Source organism: Hipposideros armiger, unplaced genomic scaffold (assembly GCF_001890085.2).
Source record: "Hipposideros armiger isolate ML-2016 unplaced genomic scaffold, ASM189008v1 scaffold_276, whole genome shotgun sequence".
Lineage (NCBI taxonomy): Eukaryota > Metazoa > Chordata > Mammalia > Chiroptera > Hipposideridae > Hipposideros > Hipposideros armiger.
Genome location: NW_017731626.1, coordinates 1101151 through 1123870, shown reverse-complemented (window position 1 = coordinate 1123870; position 22720 = coordinate 1101151). Strand labels below are relative to the sequence as shown.

The following is a 22720-nucleotide window of genomic DNA, read 5'->3' as shown; positions in this document are numbered from 1 at the left end:
TTAGTATGCATCTCTAAAAAGAAATAGACATTTTCTTACACAATCACTGTGTGGTTATGATATGTGACAAAATTAACAATTCTTTGGTATCACTTAATACCCAGTTCATTATATTGATTTTCAAGTGACCTAAAGATTAATACACACAGAAATGCAAAATACTGAAAGATATTCTATCATTGAGATTTTGGTAGGGCTTATTAAAATAAAATAACAAGTTTGGGAAAATTTCATTTGAAAAATACATATAAATCCATTGCACCTTATCACTTCTAAAAATGGAAATTTTTATGAGTTTAGAAAAATATGTATTTGTAGCTTAAAATCCTCGAATGTGCTTCTCTAATTTTCCCCCAGTTTGTAAAATATAAGTGCCATTTCACTAAGTTGCAAGTCTTTCCTGTTCTAAACCCCAATCAGAAATCGATAGATTATTAGCACTCTTAGAGAAAGTATTTAAAATGTATTCAATCTCTACATGTTGACTACTTTTGTGATCTGTTCTTAAAAGAGTAATTGAAATTTTAGAGATGAGCAGAGAACTGTTGTTCATAGTTAATTTACATTTTCAAGGGCAATTAAATATCATCTCTTCCTGTTCCCTTGATTCCAGCCTTTACCAGGGGAATTGTAGTACTCTTCTAGGACCTCTCAAATTTTTTGTATATATAAATTACCAAGGATCTTAAAATACAGATTCCGGTTAGTGAGTCTTTGGTGGGGCATGAGTTTCCGCATTTCTAAGAAACTCCCAGATGCCGCTGTTGCCGCTGTTGCTACGGGTCTGTAGACCACACTTGGAGTTGGGAATCTAGTCTATTCTTTTTCTTTTCCTGTCTGATCTCTTCCCTACCCAGTTGCCAGAGAGGTGTTTTTAGTACAGTAATGTGAGATGACTTATTGTTTAATGGACAAATTGGTTCACATTCTTTGCCTCCGTTGCTATCTTTTCCTGTAATACCAGACCACTTTGAATGATTCTGCCATGCTTAATCATACCCCATTCCTTTGTGCATGTTGTTCACGCTACCCTTCATATACATAGTAGGTACTTAGTGTATATTTATTAAGTAATTTAATAGTAAGATCAACCAGAACCACAAATTCCTGAGCCTGTCTTCCTTGATATCTTTATCTGAAATCTGTCTTTATTTCTCGTGTTACACATCTATATACCTACTATGTCAGTGTTAATTTCACTGAGTGGTTCGTACTGTCCCTTTTATTTACATATTTATCCTATCCCAAATATGTATTGCATACCTATTGTTAACCACTTTATAAGCTTTGTTGTGGGAAGTTTTAATCATAAATTAGACAGATTTCTCTCTCAATATGAAAATTCTAATATGTGCCCATTCTTACCAGATTAATCTTTGTCTGGGTATAGTTTTGATCTTCTGATCATGTCACTTCTGTTTATAGCTTACTTCTAGTACCCGTTGATACTACTAATACAATTTCCTATTTTAGCACTTCAGGTTTTCCATAATTTGGTTCTAGGTGTGTTTCCAATGTTATCTTCCCTCTTCTGTCAAATTAAGTAATTTACAGTCCTTTAAAACTTTCCTTCTGCCTATTGAAATCTTGATCCATGCTGTTATATAATGTAAATTAATGTGGCCCTTTTGGCAGGAAGTTTGGCAGTGTACTGTATCAAGACCCCTAAAATGTTTGACCTTTTAATTCAGTAGCTCTATCTCTGAAAATCCAACTAAAAGAAATAAATGCAGAATCTGTCAAAGATTTGTGTACATTTCAACAATAAAAATTACAAAGGTATCTATTGCCATTTTATTTATAATAGCAAAAAATTTTAAACAGCCGAAATGGACCCACACTAGGAAAGTATTATGGAATGCTCTACAGTCACTTAAAAATTGAGTTTGTCAGTGCTCACCCTATAGTGCTAAACTGAAAGAAATCATTTATAAAACTGTATACAAGGCATAGTGCAAATTTTGTATTAAAATGTGATATGACTAGATACAAGTCAGATAGGAAATATACCAAAATTTTAATAGTAGTTATTGTGGTTGGAATTAGATTGAATTTTTTGTTATCTATTTTTTATTTTCTAAATTTTCTGGAAGAATATATATTGTTTTTATAATCAGAAAAAAGCTTTTCTGTTTTCTATAAAACTAAGATTATCGTTTCTTTGTGAAACCGTTCTCGTTTATTTGAACTCTCACAGCACTTTTTTTGGGTATAGTCAAGATGGCTTTTATATTCTATTTTATATTTTGTTTATTTGTCTGTTTGTTTATTCCCTTTTCTGGGGATGACAGATAGCTGGCATACTTGTTTATAATCTGTTCCTCCTTTCACGGCTATTAATGATGAGCCATTAAAATGTCCTTTGGCTAGTAAAATAATAATCGATTAGTGGTATCTAATGGATTTATGGGGCAGAGAGTCAGACTAGGCAGGGATATCAAAATTTGATCCCCTTTTAAATAAAATGTAAGTCCTTAGAGGCCTAAGGACAGTGCTTACTTAACTCTTCTTTATATATGTTCATAGTATATTTCAGTTCCTCCTTGTATAATATTGGATACCCGCTCATATACAGAGTGTGCCAAAAAAATGTATACACATTTTAAGAAAGGAAGAAACTATTAAAATTGTAATAGTCAATATATACTGATGACAGAAGATGCATACAAGTCACTTTTGACTTCTGCAATTACAAGAGGTGCTCAAAGTGGTTACCATCAGCGTCTCTAGACACTTCTGATTACGGCGAACTACTGCTTGAGCAATGTTGACCGAAGTGTCCACTTGTGTACATTTTTTTGGCACCCCCAGTATTTATTGAATTGGAAGATGGTAAGATTCTGTGATAACATCAAAAGTTATACAGTATTGGGATTTTTTTTGTTTCTAAAATTCTAATGCTGAGAATAATGCTAGTGCAATACAATATCAGAAACCAAATTGAATTCCATAGAATGAAAACATAAAGCAAGATGATATTGGTGAATAGTAAAGAGTTGTTAAATGCTCAGCCTAGGTTCAGGAGAAAGGCAAGAGTTATCAGGAAAAATATAGGTGACAGAGGCCATATTTTTAATAGTTGCTTCAGATTAGGGAGTAGAAAATGAAAGTGATTTAGATGGGCTCTGAGAAGAAACAGAATGCCTTTGGGCATTCCTTTTCTTTCTGGAGAGTAGGGTTGTAGGGTATTCAAAACAATTTAATTAAAAAGAGCTATCAGTCTAGGACCCATTGTTTTTCACCCTGACAGTTGAGGAGCATTTTGAAATTAGTTTGTTTTGTTTTTAAATGCATATTTGGGGGCGGAGGACCTGTTAGGATCTGGTAGTGTTCTCTTTCCTATTTCTATTGGTCATGTATGTTTACTTTGAGAAAATTCATGGAGCTGTGGTTTGGTACTTTTCTGTATGTTTCTGATATCTCAGTAATATTTACCAACACCATTAACTATTTCTGTGCCTGTGCCTGTGTGTCTCCTTTTTCATTCTGCAAAGCAATATTTTGGTTTTACCTCTTGGCTTTTCTTAATTTTCATTTAAAAATAGATCATTGTGTTTCTCTTCCTACCCAGCATTTACTTACCTTCTTATGTAATAGTTAATAAGTCAACTCTCTTAGATGCCTATTTTTTCTTTTTTGTTTTCTGTCTTTCCCCACCTCTGTCTACACTAGCCATAACATATAATTTAACATGTATTTTAAAGAATATTTAGTAGTTTTTAAGTAGTTTATATTCCTGTTATTAGTTTTTAAAGTAGGTGAACTTATTTTTAAGAGACTTTAATGATGGTTTTTCTCTCCATTCTGCTCCCTAAGTACAAAGCTATGTAAGTTGTGGTTAGGCCTCCACTGATTTTTCCCTCCCTTCTAAGACAGTGGCCCTTAAAAGAGCAAATTGTTTTCTTTTTCACAGTCTCAAACAATTGTAAGATCTTTTCTAAAGCAGAGTCTACAAGCTTTCATTGTTCTTCTGATGAGAAAATGACATTTAATCAGATGACCTGAAAACCTTATTTTGCTTCCTGTTTATGTAACTCCATATTCTGTTTGACAGCATGATTCTGGAACAGAGTGCACTCCAGGAGAATCTAAGAATTTAGGACAAAAAGAAAACGGCAATTACATCATGTATGCAAGAGCAACATCTGGGGACAAACTTAACAACAATAAATTCTCACTCTGTAGCATTAGAAATATAAGCCAGGTTCTTGAGAAGAAGAGAAACAACTGTTTTGTCGGTATGTATATTTTCCAACATTTTATTATGAGTATTTTCAAAGTTGAAATAATTATATAGTGAACACTTATGTACCCACTACTTGTTTTATGATTGTTAACACTTTGCTGTATTTGCTGTATCACATATTTATCAATCTATCCATCCCTCAGCCCATATTTTTGGTTGCAATTTAAAGTGGATTGCATCACTGTACTTCACCCCTAAACACTTCAGCGTACATATCATTAATTAGAGTTCAATATTGTTTGTGATTCTTTTATTTTTTACATAAGTGACATGAACAAATCTTAAGTCGACCGTTTGATGAGCTTTTACAAATGCATTTACCTGTGTAAACTGTCAAGATATAGAACATTCCTATCACTCCAGAAAGTTCTTTCATTTCTCTTACCAGTCAACGTCTACTCCCAGTGCACCCACAGAGGCAACCATTATTCTGATTTATTTCATCATAAATAAACTTTGCTCATTTTACTTCATGTAAATGGAATCATACAGTTTGTACCCTTTTGTGGAAGGCTGCTTTCACCCAGCATAATATTTTGAGATTTTCGTTAATATTTTGTTCCATTTTCTTGCTGAGTAGTATTGCACTGTATGAATATATCACAGTTTGCTTGCTCATCCACTCTCCTACTGATGAACATCTGGGCTTTTTAAGTTTGGATCAGTATGAATAAAGCCGCTATGAAATTCTTTTTTCTTATTGTGGTAATATATATAACATAAATTAGTATTTAAACTAATTTTAAATATACAATTCAGTGGCATTAAGTACATTGACAGTGTTGTACTATAACTACTATCCATTTCCAAACTTTTTTCATCACTCCAATTAGAAATTCTGTAACCATTAAGCAATAACTCCTCTCCCACTTTCTCCCCATTTCCTGGTATCCTCTGATCTATTTTTTGTCTCTAAAATTTGCCAATTCTAGGTACCTCATATAAGTGGGATCATATAATATTTGTCCTTGTGTAACTCTGGCTTATTTCACATAGTGTAATATTTTCAGTATTCATTCAAGTTGTAGCATATATCAGATTGTCATACCTTTTTTATGACTGAATAGTATTCCACTGTATGGGTATAACACATTTTGTTTATCCAATCATCTGTTATGCCTCTTGTAGCATTTAACGTTCTAAATATTGTACCTTGTATTATCATTTTTTGGGTTCTTGTCCTATTTCACAAGATTATAAGTTACTTGAGGGCAAAATCAAGGCTGCTCACCTTGTACATGAAGAACACTCAAAGATGGGTTTAAACATGATAGCAAAGTGGTAGTTTTCTAAAGCTTCTTAATCTGGAAATGCTATATAGACTGTTTATTTGTAAACCAGGTTTTCACTATAAACTTTCTGGTTGAGTTGACTTTAAAAAATGAGCATATTACTTTGTAGGTATCACGGGAATTCAGTTTGGTTCTTAAATTACAACGAAATATGTACCTATTATAATTTTTGCATTTAAACAGCACTTTTTCTGTGTGTTTAAGCTGTTAGCAATTAGCTGATATGAAGTAATATTTCTATATGAGATATAAATTAATGTGTAATATTGCATCAGAGGTTTTCTGATGTTATCATTTTTACTTCTTAATTACATTCACTTGGATTATAAAATGGTTACTAGACTTCAGAAAAACTATTATTGTTTACTGTGTGCATGTGCATACATCTAGTTTTAGAGAACAAAAGAGATGGTATAAAATGAAAGAGAGGGATGGAGCTTCAATTACCTCTAAGATTTCCTTTATATTTGATGTGGTTAAAAAACGAACTTTCTAAATATAAAGCTAGTCTATCTAGAATAAATTTTGATTCAGCTATCCCTTATGTTGAGTTCCTGTGTTTGAGATGTGTTCCCTTCTACTTATTTACTTCTTAATTTGAAACCTGTACTGCAGCTGTTTTCCACATTGATTTGGTATGGAAAGAAAAGAACATAAGATTTTTAGGCCTAGGAGACCTGGGTTTAGTCTGTGTTTTGTTCATACTGGGGCATATGGTTTCTAGCAAGGCACATACTCTCTGAAGTTAGTTTCCTTTTCTATAAAATAAATTCGTTGGATTCTTATCATTTCCCTGCAAATGCTGAAGTTCTCTGATTTTATGATCTTTCAAAGAGTAACATTCCTTTTATAATTTTAAACCCCATTGGCAAAATCAAAGAACTTTAAAAGAGAGCCTAAAATTTTTTCTAAAATTATTCATTATGGTTAGGCCAGACAGTCTAACCTTGATGAACCCAGATTTGACCCAATACTCATAGGCTCTTTAGGAATACAAAATATATAAATAGTACATGGTTCTCCCTTAAGGAGTTTGCTCTAGCTAAGAAGCAAAACTAATGTACATTAAAAAAATTACTTACCAGACTAGAATACAATCAGCCAAATAGAATGTGGGAAATTCCAAAGGACAAAATGATCCGATTTCTTTAACAAATATATAAAAATGAAAAGAAATGAGAGGATCTGTTATATATTAGAAGAACTTAAGACACATGTCAACCAAAAGCAACGGGGGTGGGGAGGGGGGTTGTTTGGGGGAACCTTTTGTGGAACTTGGTTTAAATGAGCCAATTGTAAAGACAGTTGAGGTAAAACTGAATGTGAATTGGTTATTTATTAGATGCAATTAAGCATATGGTTAATTTTGTTAGATAGGTAATGGTATTATGGTTAGATTTAAAAAAAAAACTCCTTATCTCTTAGATTCATTCTGAAGTATTTATAAGAACAAATGACTGTTAGGTGGTGTTGTTTACAATATATTGTTAAAGCTAAGTGATTGGTACATGGGAATTCATTGTACTTATTCTTTTACTACTTCTATGTGTATTTGAAATTTTCTGTCTAACAAAAAAGGTTAAATTTTTTTCTGGTTGATGAAACACTAACATAATTTGTATTTGTGTAATATAAATAGTGCAGTCATCGTTCAGTAAAGCTCAGTGTAGCATGGCCTAAATAGAATGTTACCACTTCTAGAAGGGACCTTGGAAGGACCATCTGGTCAGATCCCCTCACTATGCAGATGAGGAAACTGAGACCCAAAAAAAGGGAAGTGAAGTGCCCAGTCCACATTGCTAGTTCATGACTGAGTGTTATAATTAGATCTTCTAATTTCCAGATTCCTAGTTTGTTCTACTTTTCTTATTCATCAAAGTTTTCCTTTCTCCCTTTGTTATGAGGCTCTAAAGAGTTTGTGAATTTTAAATCAAATTAATGTGTGCATACAATGTTTACTTTGTTTTGTTTGTTTTCCTCAGAATCTGGCCAACCTATTTGCGGAAATGGAATGGTAGAGCAGGGTGAAGAATGTGACTGTGGCTATAGTGACCAGTGTAAAGATGAGTGCTGCTATGATGCAAACCAGCCAGAGGGGAGAAAATGCAAGCTGAAACCTGGAAAACAGTGCAGGTACCTTGCTAATACCAAGTCATGTTAATGTTCCTATAAAGTCACTTGAAGGTAGCTATGATAAATTTAAAACAGATTAAAAGATGCATGGGGTTTGAAACTTTGTCTTTATATGTTGTTGTTTTTATTTAGTTTTCTCCAGAAAAAAAAAAAAAGATTATTTCTACTTCATAGCATTGCATTGGTTGGTGCACTATTGTTGGCATATTGAACTACTTGTAATTTGTGTGGTGGGTGATTAAAAAAAAGGACGTGCAGAAGATGCTCAATAAAATATATGTTATTTAGTTCTTAACTTTAAAAATGTGACTATGATCCATATTTTTAGAATCTTAATTTTAAATATTTAGGTAATAAGCATTCCATACAGTCTTATAACTTATTGTCATGTAATTATTTCACTTGTCAAATTACTTTGATAGTAATAGATACAAGAATACAGTATTGTTTGCAGTACTTTTTAAATGGCTGGTCTGTGTATCCTAGTTTGATTTTAGTATATAAATGTGAGAAAAATTGATAAATTGGCTAATATGTGATTAACTATGAAAAACACTTGGTAACTTGCCTAGTACTAAATCCATTTTCTATTATAGCCTTTTAAAGGCAAATACAGTAAGAATGCCTTGCTTATAAAAACAAGACAACCACTTTTATACACTTGCTAGGATGTTGAAATTTAGTAGCCTCTTATTCCACTATTTGAAGTTGTATACCAGTAACATACTTACCATTTAAAAGATGATTTAAAAATTAGGACAATGTCTGTGTATATAGGAAATATCCTAGTGATTTTCTTTAATCATTTAATGTTTCTTCTAGTCCAAGTCAAGGTCCCTGTTGTACAGCCAAGTGTGCATTCAAGACAAAAAGTGAGAAGTGTCGGGATGATTCAGACTGTGCAAAAGAAGGAATGTGTAATGGCAATACAGCTCTCTGCCCAGCATCTGACCCTAAACCAAATTTTACAGACTGTAATAGGCGTACACAAGTGTGCATTAATGGGGTAAGCATTTGATTCATATGTTTTTAATTAGTCTTATAAAACCTGCTTTTTCAGGATAATTGTTGACACTTAAAGCTGCATTGTTAAAGTAAATAATCTTGGTTAGTCAGTGTGGTTGGCAGATTGAACTACCATGTAATTTTCCTATTTATTTCCCTACAAAGACATGAGTGGATTACATGGTCAGTAGTATTGGATTAGTTACTGAATTCTCATTCATTTTTCTACTGTGTATGTTTGATATTCCCTAGAGAAAAATAGTTATTCAACTAGTCATGTGACTTTGTACTGCTTTTAAGTTTTATAAATTAGTATCTTTTTAATAACCTAAGTAAAACAATTTTTTAATAGCCGAAATAAAAGAATGTGATGCTTTTTAAAGCTTTCTCGGTTAAATAATCACTTTCTTCTACATGAGGAAAAATTCATTATTCTCTTCTAAAGGAGCCATAATAACTAACATAAAATTGATACTCATCTACCCCAATTCTGTTTTTGCTTTAAGATTTTTTTAACTTGCCATTTCTTTAAAATATTTGCTATCTTATTTGCACTTACCCTTTTTCAAATGTGTTTATTTGATCCATTTCTGATACTAATCTATGCTTTTTTTTCCAACTTGTATTTCTACTTAATTATTTTAGCATCGGAAACTTACATTTGTCTTGTCTGTTACTGTGAACAATAGGTTTGACTACATAGGGGTTAAATAATTGGTCTTTCATTTTTCTTTCAGCAATGCGCAGGTTCTATCTGTGAGAAATATGGCTTGGAGGAATGTACCTGTGGCAGTTCTGATGGCAAAGATGATAAGGAATTATGCCATGTCTGCTGTATGAAGAAGAGTAAGGCTTTTAAAATACAAGAATGTAAAATTCAAACACCTTATTTTCTCCTAAATTTGAAGTGTTAAACTTCGATATATGTTTTGGACAGATAATTTTCAACTAAACTGATCCTCTTGAGAAGAATTTTAAATGTAGCATAGTATTGCATTTCTAGTATTATGGTCCCTACAGTTTTTTTAAAACAATAGACAAAAACCTGCCAGCTTTATGGCAGTGATTAATATAAACACTGTTAGAAGGTTTTAAAATCATTGTGGGCACTAATTCCAGAATTGCTGGTTGTTTGTTTATATTGTAACATTAAAGGTGAATTACCAGTGATATTATTCACCCTAACTAATGAAAGTCTATATAATATGTCATAGTAATGGTTTTAGGCAGTTTCTTCCTTTCCTACCTCTCTCCCCAACTAGCCTGCTAGGAAACCTGATCTTCAACTTATATTGGGCTTTCTCTTCCAGTGGACCTATCAACTTGTGCCAGCACAGGGTCTGTGCAGTGGAGCAAGCACTTCACGGGTCAAACCATCACCCTGCAACCTGGATCCCCTTGCAATGATTTTAGAGGCTACTGTGATGTTTTCATGCGTTGCAGATTAGTAGATGCTGATGGTCCTCTAGCTAGGCTTAAAAAAGCAATTTTTAGTCCAGAGCTTTATGAAAACATTGCTGAATGGATTGTGGTAAGTATAGTTTTTATTTATAAAGAAGCCGTATCTTACTTGAAATGGTTTGATCATAATTTTACTTGGCCAGAGGTCACCAATGTTAGGAGAAAATCACTTGTTTTCCTATTTATACTGGAATTACTTTATCTGAAGAATGATTTTTAAAGTTCAAGTATCCCTGGGTCCTGTTTTCTTCTAAAGTGAACAGAATCTCCACGTGTATATCGTTCATAGGTAGGTTGGTAGGTGATGGGAGCCATTCTCTTTTACCCTGCTCCTTAGTTCATCTCCGAGATGGATTACTTCCTCCCTTGGTCCATGTGATTGGGGCATTTTCATGGGAGTTTTTTCTCGAGTTGTTTTGGAAAGCCCTACTTGCTTTTTATACTTCTTTGTCTCTCAGTATGACAGATAGCCAGCCTTGGGTTCTACTTTGCTGAACAGGAGAGATGAAAGAAATTGGTGATTTTCTGGAGGTTTTTTCTTACGTTTCAGTGTAATTTTTAGGTCTTCATCTTGTCCGTGATAGGAAATGTTGAACAGGATAAGATCAGATACAGAGTCTTTTGCAGATTTGTTAATGATTATGGATTTTCATCCAGCATAAATCCACTGAACTGTATTATTTTTAAGCCTGCATATCTCCAAGTTGTACAGATGTTAAATTACCTGAAATTATCTTAGAAGATTGCTGAGAATTACTATATTAAGTCACTTAAATATTCAAGTTTCTATGTGATTACATTAAAATATCAGTAGGAAACTTGCAAGTGATATATTTGAGAGACTGTGTTACACCTGAACTGAATGAGTTTTTTGGAAATTAACTTCGAAATCAGCTCTTCCCCTCAACCTCCTTCCCCAATTATTTCCTACCCGGGGGTGGGGGTGGGGGTGGGGTNGTGTGTGTGTGTGTGTGTGTGTGTGTGTGTGTGTGTGTGTGTGTGTGTGTGTTCAGGACTGAAGATGCCTTAAAAGCACACAAAAAAGTTGTCTTTGTGGGTCGTCACCCTTTTTGGTACTCTTGTCATAACATTCTATAGTAAAAATTTTGGAATTATTTCCAGAATTAAAATGGTGTTTATTACACATAGGAAGAATATACCTTGTATGTTAGAATGTGTGGTTTTAGATATGTAATGACTATGTAGTGGGAGAATCATTGACGTTGTATTTAAGAGAAGTAGGTTTGTGCCAAATAATTGGGCAATTAATTTAACATAGGTCTCTTTAAAACATAATGTGTTGCTCATTTTTGTACTCCTGTGCTTGGTACATAATAGGCATTCAAAAATGATCTGTTAAACTACAGGTACCGTATTTTGCTGTGTATAATGTGCACTTTTTTGCCCAAATTTGTGAGGGAAGAATACAGATGCGCATTATACACGTGTAGTAGTAATTCCATATCTATTTAAATGTTTTTAATTCTTTTATTTATGCTTATGAGTTAAAAGTGTAACTCTAGAAATCAATAACCATATCCATATGCAAAATAATACCCTGGAATACGATAATCAGTTTTGTTGAACTTACCACGAACTTACAACGACTGATGAATAATTCTTGGCCTTCTATAATGCATAAATATCATAAATTTGTTAGTGGTACATAAAATTTCTTGTACCTTGTATCTGTTCTTGTGTTTTGTAATTATTTGTTACATAAAATCTCTTGTATCATAATATTTAAAAAAAGATAAATGCCAAAATTCCTTTATAATACAAAAAACAAGTACCTAAATGTAAACAAATAAAAATTTGAATTAAAAAATTAAAACAAAAGATTTTTTTCCCTGAAAGTTTGGGCCAAAAACGGGGGTGTTCATTATACATGGCAAAATATGGTACTTTGTGACATGGTGAAGTGGAACAAGCACAGGCTTGGGAATTACACAAGGATTCAGATCGTCCTTCTGGCATTTGTCAATTCTGTGACTTCAAGGAGCTTATCTTTCTTGACCCTTTATTTTCCTTTTTTCAACTCAGATCCAGGTTGGTGGTTTGTTTGTTTTTTCTTTCTTTTTTCTGATTATCCCTATTAAGAATAAGTTGAGATCTGGTATACTTGTCCACTATAGAGAAAAATGTGTTCAGAAAAGAAATCTGATATGGGGAACTCGTAGTTATGTTCTACTGAGTATATGTTGTACCACATATTTTAGGTTTTCTAGATAGGATATTATAGCATCTAAAAATAGTATTTTTTTGTTTCTCCATTATCTGTGATTTTGACTCAATTCTATTGTATTTAGAATTTCAAAAGGTCATTTCTTCCTATTACAATATTAACTAGAAATGATCTTTTTATTTAAAAGTATTTTTCAAACCTTTTTTCATATTTTAGATTGAGGATTTAATGAAATGCTTCTTAGAATGAATTACCAAAATGAAGTATTTTCTTGTGCTCTGTAACTGATTAAGCAGGCACTTTTAGGTTTATACAAGTTTGCCTTGAGTGTAAAATGCTTTTATTTTATATCATTGTTGACATTTACATGCCATGCTTTCAAATACAGTCTGTAATGCCTGAAGGGTACTGTGCCCACCAGGATATTGCTGCATTTGTGGGCATTAACCAGGCCAAACAGTAAGATAAGAAATATCCAGTTTCTTATAAGTTGTCTGATTTGTGTTACATGCAGAATTCACTTGTATAGCAGAGTTTATTTTGCTGCATTATAGCTCACTCTTTGCTCTTTCATCATGTCAGAAAGTGTCTTTTAATTAGTGGTACAATACAGTTTATTAGGATGCTCTGGTACAGAAAGCTAAGAAAGAAACGAGGGGTTAATTTCATTGACTGTCCTTTTCAGTGGTGCCTGGTAGCTTTTTGTTTCTTTTCTGTTGTATAGTGTTGCATCTTTTCTCTTCATGTAGGGTAGAGTAGGAAGAATCATAGCAGTTTAATATTTAAGGGCATGAGTTATTGACTGCTACTTAATACAATGGAAATGATGTGATAAAGACATTTACTTTCTTTTCTGGAAAAAGTTGTTTTTGACAAGTATTTTGAATGTATTTTTCAAAAATATGTTTACCATATTTGCTGAGTGCCTACTGTGTATCTGGCCAGTAGATAATGTTCAACATCCCTTGAATTTATCAAAGAGCCACCGAGTTCTTGAAAAGCTCAAGAGCATTCACCAGTAAATCTGTTAAAACCCTGTATCATTATCTCCTTTTCTTTAAATGGGGGTTGAGGGCATTGGTAATGCTTTTTCAGTTTTTTCCATAGTTATTGATGTGTTTGGATTTGTACATCTTTTGTATTAGGTTTGATGTTGTGGAAAACCCTCCTTGACCTTGATTTTTTCAAAATTATCATTGTACTTCCCCCTCCCTTTTTTAAATAATTGCCTGTTATTTTGTGGCTTTTTAACTTTTAAAGTTGTTCAGATTTACAGGAGTTTGTCTTTCTTAATTTTTATTTTGACAATAACCAACTGTATTTCTCATTTTTAATTTCTGCTCTCATAGTTTGCTGTAATTTTATGAACCTAAGTATTAAGTATCTGGTATTCTTTATGAAGGATTTAGAGCAGTGTCTCCCAAGTGCCCCACAGAACTCTAGATTCATGGGTTTAATGGTCACATGAACCTGGAAAACATTACATAGTATATAGTCTGGACCTCTTAGAGATTTGTGAGAATATTGTGAGAAATCCTGCAATAAAAAATATTTTTAACTTCATTTTTGGATATTTTCAAAGTTCCCCACCTATTTCTGATGAGGAGCCAGGACTGACCAACCATTTATCTAGAACAGGAGTTGGTAAGCTATGGCTCATGAGCCAGATACAGCCCACTGCCTTTTTTTGTATGGCTCACAGCTTAGAACGGTATTTGAAAAAAAATCATAAGATAGGGAGACCACTTCATGGATGGGGTAGAGGCTTGATCACTGCACTGTACACCTGAAGCTGATGTTGTATAATATTATAAGTCAACTATAATTGAATATATAATCACGGGATGTATAGTACAGTGTGGGAGTGGAGTCAGTGGAATTGTAACAGATATGTATGATATGGGGAGGGAGTGGGTCAACGGATTGGGGGTGGGGGTTGTCACTTTGAGGGATAAAAAGTATAACTATTGCACTGTGTTGTACACCTGAAACTAATTAAAAATAAATAAATAATCAAAAGATATATCAAAATAATATTCTTTTGAACATTATATGAAATTCAGGTTTCAGTGTCCATAAATATTTATTGGAAATTGGCCACTCCCTTTCAATTACATATTGTCTCTGGCTGTTTTTGCACTTTGAGTAGTTGCAGAGGAGTTCCCTGAGTCACCTAGGAACTTGAAAGAAATGCAAATTATCAAGCCCTACCCTGGACCCACCAAGTCAGTAGGTGATGGTGCATGCTAAATTTTGTGAACAATTTGTGTGTGTGTGTGTGTGTGTGTGTGTGTGTGTGTGTGTGTGTGTGTGTAATGTAATGGCTCTTTTTAAGACTTGTAAAAGAAAATTTCTATTTTGTCATTCTAATATGTTGAACATGGAAGATGGTTGTGAATCTCTGAAGTCCAACATTGCCTAGCAGAATAGGCCACATAGATATCACTTATGAAACTTGAACAAGCAAAATACAATATTGAAACAAGGCTTAGCATATGGTAAGGATTCAGTATACATTTGCTAGATTAATGAAGCAGATTTCTTAAATGTCATTTTATTTTTCTATGGAAAAGAATAAAAATTGTGCATGTTAACTTTGAGGCTATAATGTTTTCTGGTTTCTCTCAGTAGTATTTTATCATGCTAGCACAGGCTGAGCTTAAGTAATTTAAAGATTAGTACCCAGTTGCTTTCCGCTTGGCAGATTAGTGTGTGTGTATGTGTGTGTGTGTGTGTGGGGGAGGGACGGCTCGTGGTGTATTAAAGGATAGAAACAACATTTAGCCTAAGTCCAGACTGTGATATCTTCTTCTGAAGGATAGAAAGGAAGCTCTCTGCCTCTGCAGGATAGCGTAATCAGTATCACCACAAGGAACAGGGCCCCACATGGCCTAGTGATCCACAGGAAGTCTCGAGGGCGTTTGCTGAGAGGGAGAATTATTAAACATGAGAACATTCACTGAAAGAATTATGTAGTTGACTGTTTCTGAGGATCTTTAAAAACAGATTACGTTATGTCTGAAGAGACTTGAGTGCATGTCTTGCCTCTTTTGCCTCACAGGTTTTTTGAGTGATACCTGTTTTATTATTTTGTTATCCTATATGTCCTTTTTGTTTACTTAGATTATTAAGTTTAAAAACTGTTAAAATTAGTACATAATAAATTAGACTGGTAAATTTTGACTTTTTATTTTGTCATCTTTACTTCTTTTTTCTACTTTGTGTTCTTTTGGCCATATAAATGACTGTATTGAACATCTGTCTGTTTCTTATGTAGGATTTTCTCAAACTTAATAATTTAGGGCTTGTTATCTTCAAGGCTGTTTTTTTAAAACTTTTAAGTGTCTTCTCTTTGTCTCTTTTAAGTTTCACTTAACATTCATATCTATGAAAGACAAGAGCTTGGTGCATAATTTACACTCATTAAATGTTTGTTGAATGCATGATAGCGCTCATTTCAGAGTCTAACATGTGGACAAATTGTGATATTTTCTTTTGGCATAAAACACATATTTTGCATTTATATTCTTACCCCAGATTTTATAGTACACATTAAAGAGAAAACATGCTTTAGCATTTAACCCACTCTCTGATAATTCTATTTTAAAAGGAGCATTAAAAAATTCCTTCTATCAAAGGTGGCCATTTTACTAACACTCACAAGTACACCATTGTTTTGTTTAGTTTCTCTTGCTGTCTTCTATCCACTATGCTATTCCATTTCCCCAAACACTAGACCCTGAAAAGCTACAATCACTGTCACTAAAACACATCAATCTTGGGCTTTTGAGATACGTAGTCGCTTGGAAAAACTTGGAGAAAGGGTAGGAACACTTCTATAAGAAACTAGAAGTTCTAAAGGATCTTGATGCCACATTTTAGTAAATATCTTTTGATCTGAACTGAGACGAGGTCCTTTTGACCTTTGTTTTCTACAGAGTTATAACCATTATGAAATCCAGGCTTTCTCCAGTCTGCTTCTCTTATTGCCATATTACTTGCATCACTTTTTAAACTAGCATCAGAGGTACCAAAACCACAATTTTTTATGCCTTATCCTGTTCTAAGAGCGTTGTCATATTATTTGTATGTATGGCAATCTAGAAATAATAAATGAGCTGTTAGAAGTGTTTGAAAAAGTCAGTATTTGGAATAATAACTCACCTGTATTCTTCAGAAGCTGTCTATACCATTCTAAGAATATATATTTTTAAAAATAAGTGGAATCATATATATACACGTACTTTACTGCACCTTAGTGTGTCTTAAAGTTTTGTTTTTGTTTTTTTTCTCTCTCCCACTTACTTAATGGTCCATCTTGGAGCTCTCTGGAGGAAAGATTTTATTTATTTATTTATTTTTTTTTTATTGTGAGTTACACATTGGAGGGAAGATTTTGAAGAAGGGTTTTATATAGAGGAGTGATATAGGCAATTCCAGGTGGCATATGGTTTGAGCAGGGAAGACTGGAAGGAAGGAAATGTGTCAGAGAATATAATGAACATTAGGAAGTGCATCTCCAGTAACAGAACAAGCCCATCAGCCTGAAAATAGTAGGAAGACCCTCGAGCCTTTGTGCCTATGGATCAGATCACATTAAAGGTGATACTGCCTCCCCAGAGAGTATTTGGAAATGTACAGTAGTTGTCCAAATAACTGAGGGGCTCTACTAGCATTTAATGGAGGATGATTACCAGGAATGCTAAACTTCCTGCATTGCTCAAATTGGTCCCATACCACAGTGCCAGCATGTCCACAGTGAGTATAAAGCACTGGTCTGCATCCTAATCACTGATGTGCTTGTTTAAAATGTAGTTGCTTGGGGCCTCCACCAACCAGAACAACTGAATTGGAATTTGTAGGGTTGTGGCCTGAAGATGAGGCAGTGCATCTCCCATAACAGAATGAGCCCATCAGCCTGAAAAGAGTAGGAAGACCCTTGACCTTTTGTGCCTAAATCTGTGTTTTAATAAACATACCAGATAATTCTTAGATCTACTCAGAATTGGGAACCATTCCTTTACCAGGTGAGTGCTGATTATTTGAGCAGCTCTTCCCAATCATAGGACTCCTCTTTCTACAGCCAGTCAGATACTCTCAATTTTCCCCAAAACTCTCAGGCAAGTAATAGGATAGAGAGATAGAACTAAAGGGCTAATGTTGAATGGTATCCATTTAGGTATAGTCTCCCAAACTAATGTGCTGTATGTGGATACAGAACTGAGGTTGACAAACTGGCCCCTGGGTCAAATCTGGTTTGCGTCCTGTTTTTGTAAGTACAGTTGCCCCTCCGTATCCATGGGGGATGGGTTCCAGGTTCCCCCACAGATTCCAGAATTTGCTAGATGCTTAAGTTCTTTATTTAAAATGTCATAGAACAGTACATACATTGGCTGTCTACATTCACTGATTCCCAACCATAGATCAAGAATAGCACTGTTTTTGATCTACGGTTGATTGAAACCACAGATGAAAAACCTGTGGTTACAGTGGGCCAACTGTAATGTTTTGCTGGAATATAACCTTACTCATTTGTTTGCATGTTATCTATGGCCGCTTTTGCACTACAGTGGCAGATGTGAGTTGTTGTGACAGAGACCACATGGCCAACAAAGCCTTAAATATGTATTGTTTGGCCCTTTATAGAAAAAGCTTGCTGATTCCTGGTAGAGACCAGTAGCTCTCAATTTTAGCTGCATAATGGAATCATCTGGGCAGCTTTAACAAAATTACTAATGTTCGGACCCTACCCCATTTGAACCTGGGATTTGGTCTGGGTATTTGTGTTTTTAAAACTTTCCAGGTGATTCTAACATACCAGCCAAGGTTGAGAACCGTTGGTGTAGAGCAGGAAGAGCACATGCAGCAGTATAAACTGGTGATTTTGGTTCTTTATGTATTTCACTAGGTCAGAGTGTCAGAAATCCAGACACTGGAGGTAGAAAAAAAGGTGCTGCTTCAAGATTAAATGCCATATTTAAAAGGCCTCTGGATGCTAGGAACAGGACAGAAGCTGTGCATATAGTCCTTCATGTGACAGTAGGCAGAAATGAAAAGATAAATCAACCAGCACTTAAGTTGGCAGACTGAGGGCAGGCCTTATATCCTGCCTTTTGATAAATAATGGGTTTATTATTTGAGGATGAATAAAACGGAAAAAACAACAGGAGACTATAGAAAATTTATTGGGTTGTTGGAAAAGTCATGACGCATTTTGCAACGAAAAACAGAAAAAAATACATCATGACTTTTCCAACAACCCAATATATAACAAAGGAAAGGGAATATTATCCTAAAGATAGGGAGAACAGTTCTGTGAAAATTATTTTCTACAGAAACCAAAAGAAAATTTTAGAAAACTCTCCGGCAATCTGAGTAGGATACAAGAAATGGCTTTTGAAAAGTAGATTGTAAACTTGTGGTTTGCAAGCCAGATTTAGCTCTGTAAGCATGTCTTGCATGGTCTATATATTGTTTTTCGGAAATTTGAATGATTTGCCAGCATTTAAAAGTAGATTTCACGTAATTCAGTTTTGTAGCTTCTCTTAAAAAACCAAGTATTTCATCAGCAAGGCTGAATTACATTATGCCTTACTGTCTCGTCTCTTGAACAGTTAATTCCTAAAGCCATTAGGTGAGGCCAAGCAAGGTAGGCATTCATGCCAAGTGGGTGGGGGGAGCTGTAGTAGCACAGAGCAGGGTGTTGGAGCCTGACCAGAGTGAGGAGGGTAAGGAAGGAGAAGAAGACCAGGTGGGGTGTTAGTGCCCAAGCAAGGTAAGGATGCCCCACAGAGGGGCAACTGGGTTGCAATATCAGAGTACAAGTGTTGTGAGGAGGGTGTCTGCATAGGAAGGCAGTTCTAAAAGGAACCAGGGTTGCGAGGAAAAATGGCTGATTCCAGGGCTGGGGCATTGAAAGAGCAAGAGGAACCTAGAATTTATACTTTGTGTCATGAAGTAGAGTGCTCAGAGAATGGTGGGGGGGGGACCAAAAGACAAAATAATGATAGTAATGGATTATAATCCAATGAGTAAAATAGGAAGCCATGAGGGAATAAATAAATGAATAAATTAAAACTTTGATGAAGAACAGGATGTTTACATAGTTCCAAATTATGTTTCTATAAAAATACACATTGACTACAAAAGAGAAGAGTATATTTATGGTCAAGTTTGGCAGATAACACTTCAAGTGATCAATTTATCATCAGTATGAGATCAAAATTGTGTGTCACCTGATAGGATGCAATGAGAAGAACGCAGACCTCACTTCTGTGATATTCTTACCAAAGATATATGACCTGAATGATAATGAAACATGCGCGAAACCCAAATTTAGGGACATTCTGATACAAATAACTGGCCTATAATCTTCAAAAGTGCCAAGGTTATAGAAACAAGGAAAGACTGGAATTTGTTTAGTTTGCTAGGGACTAAAGAAACGTGGCAGCTAAATGCAACACATAATTCTGAATTGGATAGTACTGGGAGAAATGGCAAAACTTGAACGGGATCTAAGGATTAAATGGTAGTAATGTATTGGTGCTAATTTCCTGATTTTGATGACTGTGTTGTGGTTATCTAGGAAAACACCCTTATGTTGTAGAAACCATGTGCTAAGATGTTTGGGTGTTAACAGGGCATCTAATCCTAGCAACTTAACTCTCAGATGGTTCCCGATTTTAAACAGTTCTTTGTATTATACTTGCAACTTTTCTGAGTTTGAGATTCTTCAAAAATTAAACAAATTTAAAAAAATGTATATGTAGGAGAGGATTTAGGCACATGTGAAAAGAGTGGCTTGGGGTATTTTGGGATAAAGAAAACAGTATAGAAGGAGTAGGCCATTTGTTATAAGACCTTAGATCATAGAAAATTTTCTTAAATGGGGGTTTTATTGGCAATGATTAGCAATAATTATATATGTATTATTACAATCTGTGTTAAGCCAGTGTGAAAATTCATAGTTTTAAAGTTGCAGCTATTTTGTGTGCTGTTTATTAGTACATGCTATCTTAAACAAAATTTGAATATTTTGAATTGCAAAATAGACTTAGAATTTATTAAGAATGGAAACAGTGATTTTTCTATAAAGAAGATTTTACCAGTAATTTTTGAAGGTTTTTGGTTTAGCTGATTGATTTGTTTAATATGGTTTAAGTTAGAAGTAAAATATTTAGTTCCTTCTTAGACTGGGTAAAGTTTGCCTGCTTCTAAAATGTGTATATCCTTCCATTTTTCATATTAAAAAAGACTGTTAACCTTTAAATAAATGAATATATAATAGATACTACAATATATATGTATAATATAATGAAAACTAAGATATATCATATAAAAATAATTTCCTAACAGCAATCTGGGTCTGAAATTCCAAATGAAATAGAATAACAGGAAAAGGGGACCTCTAGAAAGGTAGAATTTTAGTCCTAACTTTGGTGATTAGGACAAAATATAGAAACTATTTTTTAAAAATCTGTCCAGTATTAGAATTTAAAGTAAGTAATATACTTTCTAAGTAAATTGAGAGTATAAAAGCAAACAGAACATAGTCTATAAGAGTTATAGGCCAAAAAAAGAGGAAAATATTCAAACTAAAAAATATTTAATAAAATGGGAAAATACAATATAAACTATATAGAATGACCCCAGGTTTGCATGTGTATTTATCCATATATATGACAGTTATATAGAAAAGAGACTGAAAAGGAAAATAGATTGAGTGGTTTTTTCCTAGGAAGTGAAATTATGAGTGATTTTTGTTTTCTCCTTTATACTTTTTTTTTATATTTAAAGAAATTAATATACATGTGCTTATATATGATATCTGTACAACTCCCAATCAACAATGTTTTTTAAAAATTAAAATGTAATATATTCTATTCTGTATTTTATATAATATAAAATATTATATTGTTTTTTTCAATAGAAAAATCTGTTTATTTCTAGGATAACTGGTGGGCAGTATTGCTTATGGGAATTGCCCTGATCATGTTAATGGCTGGATTTATCAAGATATGCAGTGTTCATACTCCAAGTAGTAATCCAAAGTTGCCTCCCCCTAAACCTCTTCCAGGTAAGTCAGTTTGAGCAAGACAAGGTATATATATTTTTATAACTCGGAATTGTTCGGCAGGTAGAATTGAATTATAAATGAGTCTTTAGTAACTAATTTTATAGTACTTTCTCCTTGAGATTGGGATTACTGGATAAATTATTTAATTGGTTTTTAAGTGTTGTTTTTTTATGAATCCAAACCACCTAATGGCTGCCAATTTATTGCTAATTTGTCCTGAGTGTCTAAAAATATTTAGACTTAGAAAATTTTATTTTTGCTTGGTTCTTGTTTTTTTTTATTTTGTTGTCATATTCTAAACGCTTCCTTTTTTTATTACAATAGTTAGGATAGTTTTAAATGATTGGTTTTTCTATTTAATTGCTATGCTTCTGTTACAATTTTTAATGTTAATGCTCTTCAGACATTTTCTGGCACATGAGCTCTTTTTCCCTAGGGATGATGCTTAAGGGGAAGTACAGTCTGTGGGAGAGTCTTGAGGTAGAGGCTTCATTCACCAAATAACCATTCTTTGTCACTGAAAAAACTCCTAAGGTTTGGTCTTCACTGTTTACCTCTCAGGGAGACATAGCACGTCTCAGGAAGCTTCTTACCTCAGGCCAAATCCACTACCCAACAGAAAGCAGATTAAAACTAGGCATTTCTTACAATTTTCTCCATTTTCCCTCAGTTGTTTCTCTGTATACCTACCTTGGGGCAAGAGACCTCATTACTCATGCTGGGGTGATATCTTGGTGGGAATCAGGAAATTCGATTTTTATGTTATTGGTTTTCGTAAATTTACAGTGTTAGCCCTCTGGAAATGATGTCAATTTCTTAGGGATTTCCAGGGGCCGCATGACACTTTTTACGTACATTACCAACTATGGTCTTGTTCAGTGAAACAGCTTTTTTTACGTGATTTCACTTTCAGCAAATTCCACCTTTAAAAATTAAATGACACCATAGCTGTCATTTGTTGAACCCTCACAAAAAGTGTAAAGCACTTTTACATGTGAATTATATAATCCTCATAATGGACTATATGAGTTAGTTATTATCCCTGTTTTACAGACAAAGAAGGCACTTGAGTTTCAGAGAGGTTAAGTCATTTGCTCAAAGACACTCAGTAATTTTTTCATCATGAATTCTGCCTCCAGCATCCATATTATTCTAATAAGTTGTGGCTGTTGAATATTTGAAATGTGGCTAGTCTTAGTTGAGATGTATTGTAAATATAAAATGCATATCAGACTATATACAGAGGGTGCCAAAAAATGTATACACATTTTAAGAAAGGAAAAAACTGTATTAAAATTGTAATAATATATACTGATAGCTCA

The 22720-nt window shown here is 33.9% G+C and overlaps 1 protein-coding gene across 2 annotated transcripts in view; it reads left to right on the top strand.

Moving 5' to 3' along the window:
• ADAM10 (ADAM metallopeptidase domain 10) overlaps window positions 1–22720 on the top strand; it is a 122899-nt gene that overhangs the window by 96683 nt on the left and 3496 nt on the right. For both annotated transcript variants that reach the window (XM_019657532.1, XM_019657533.1), the window contains exons 10-15: window positions 4055–4238; window positions 7521–7671; window positions 8494–8677; window positions 9414–9522; window positions 9987–10207; window positions 21272–21398. In XM_019657532.1, the coding sequence (XP_019513077.1) occupies window positions 4055–4238; window positions 7521–7671; window positions 8494–8677; window positions 9414–9522; window positions 9987–10207; window positions 21272–21398 (976 nt within the window). The remainder of the gene's footprint in view (window positions 1–4054; window positions 4239–7520; window positions 7672–8493; window positions 8678–9413; window positions 9523–9986; window positions 10208–21271; window positions 21399–22720) is intronic.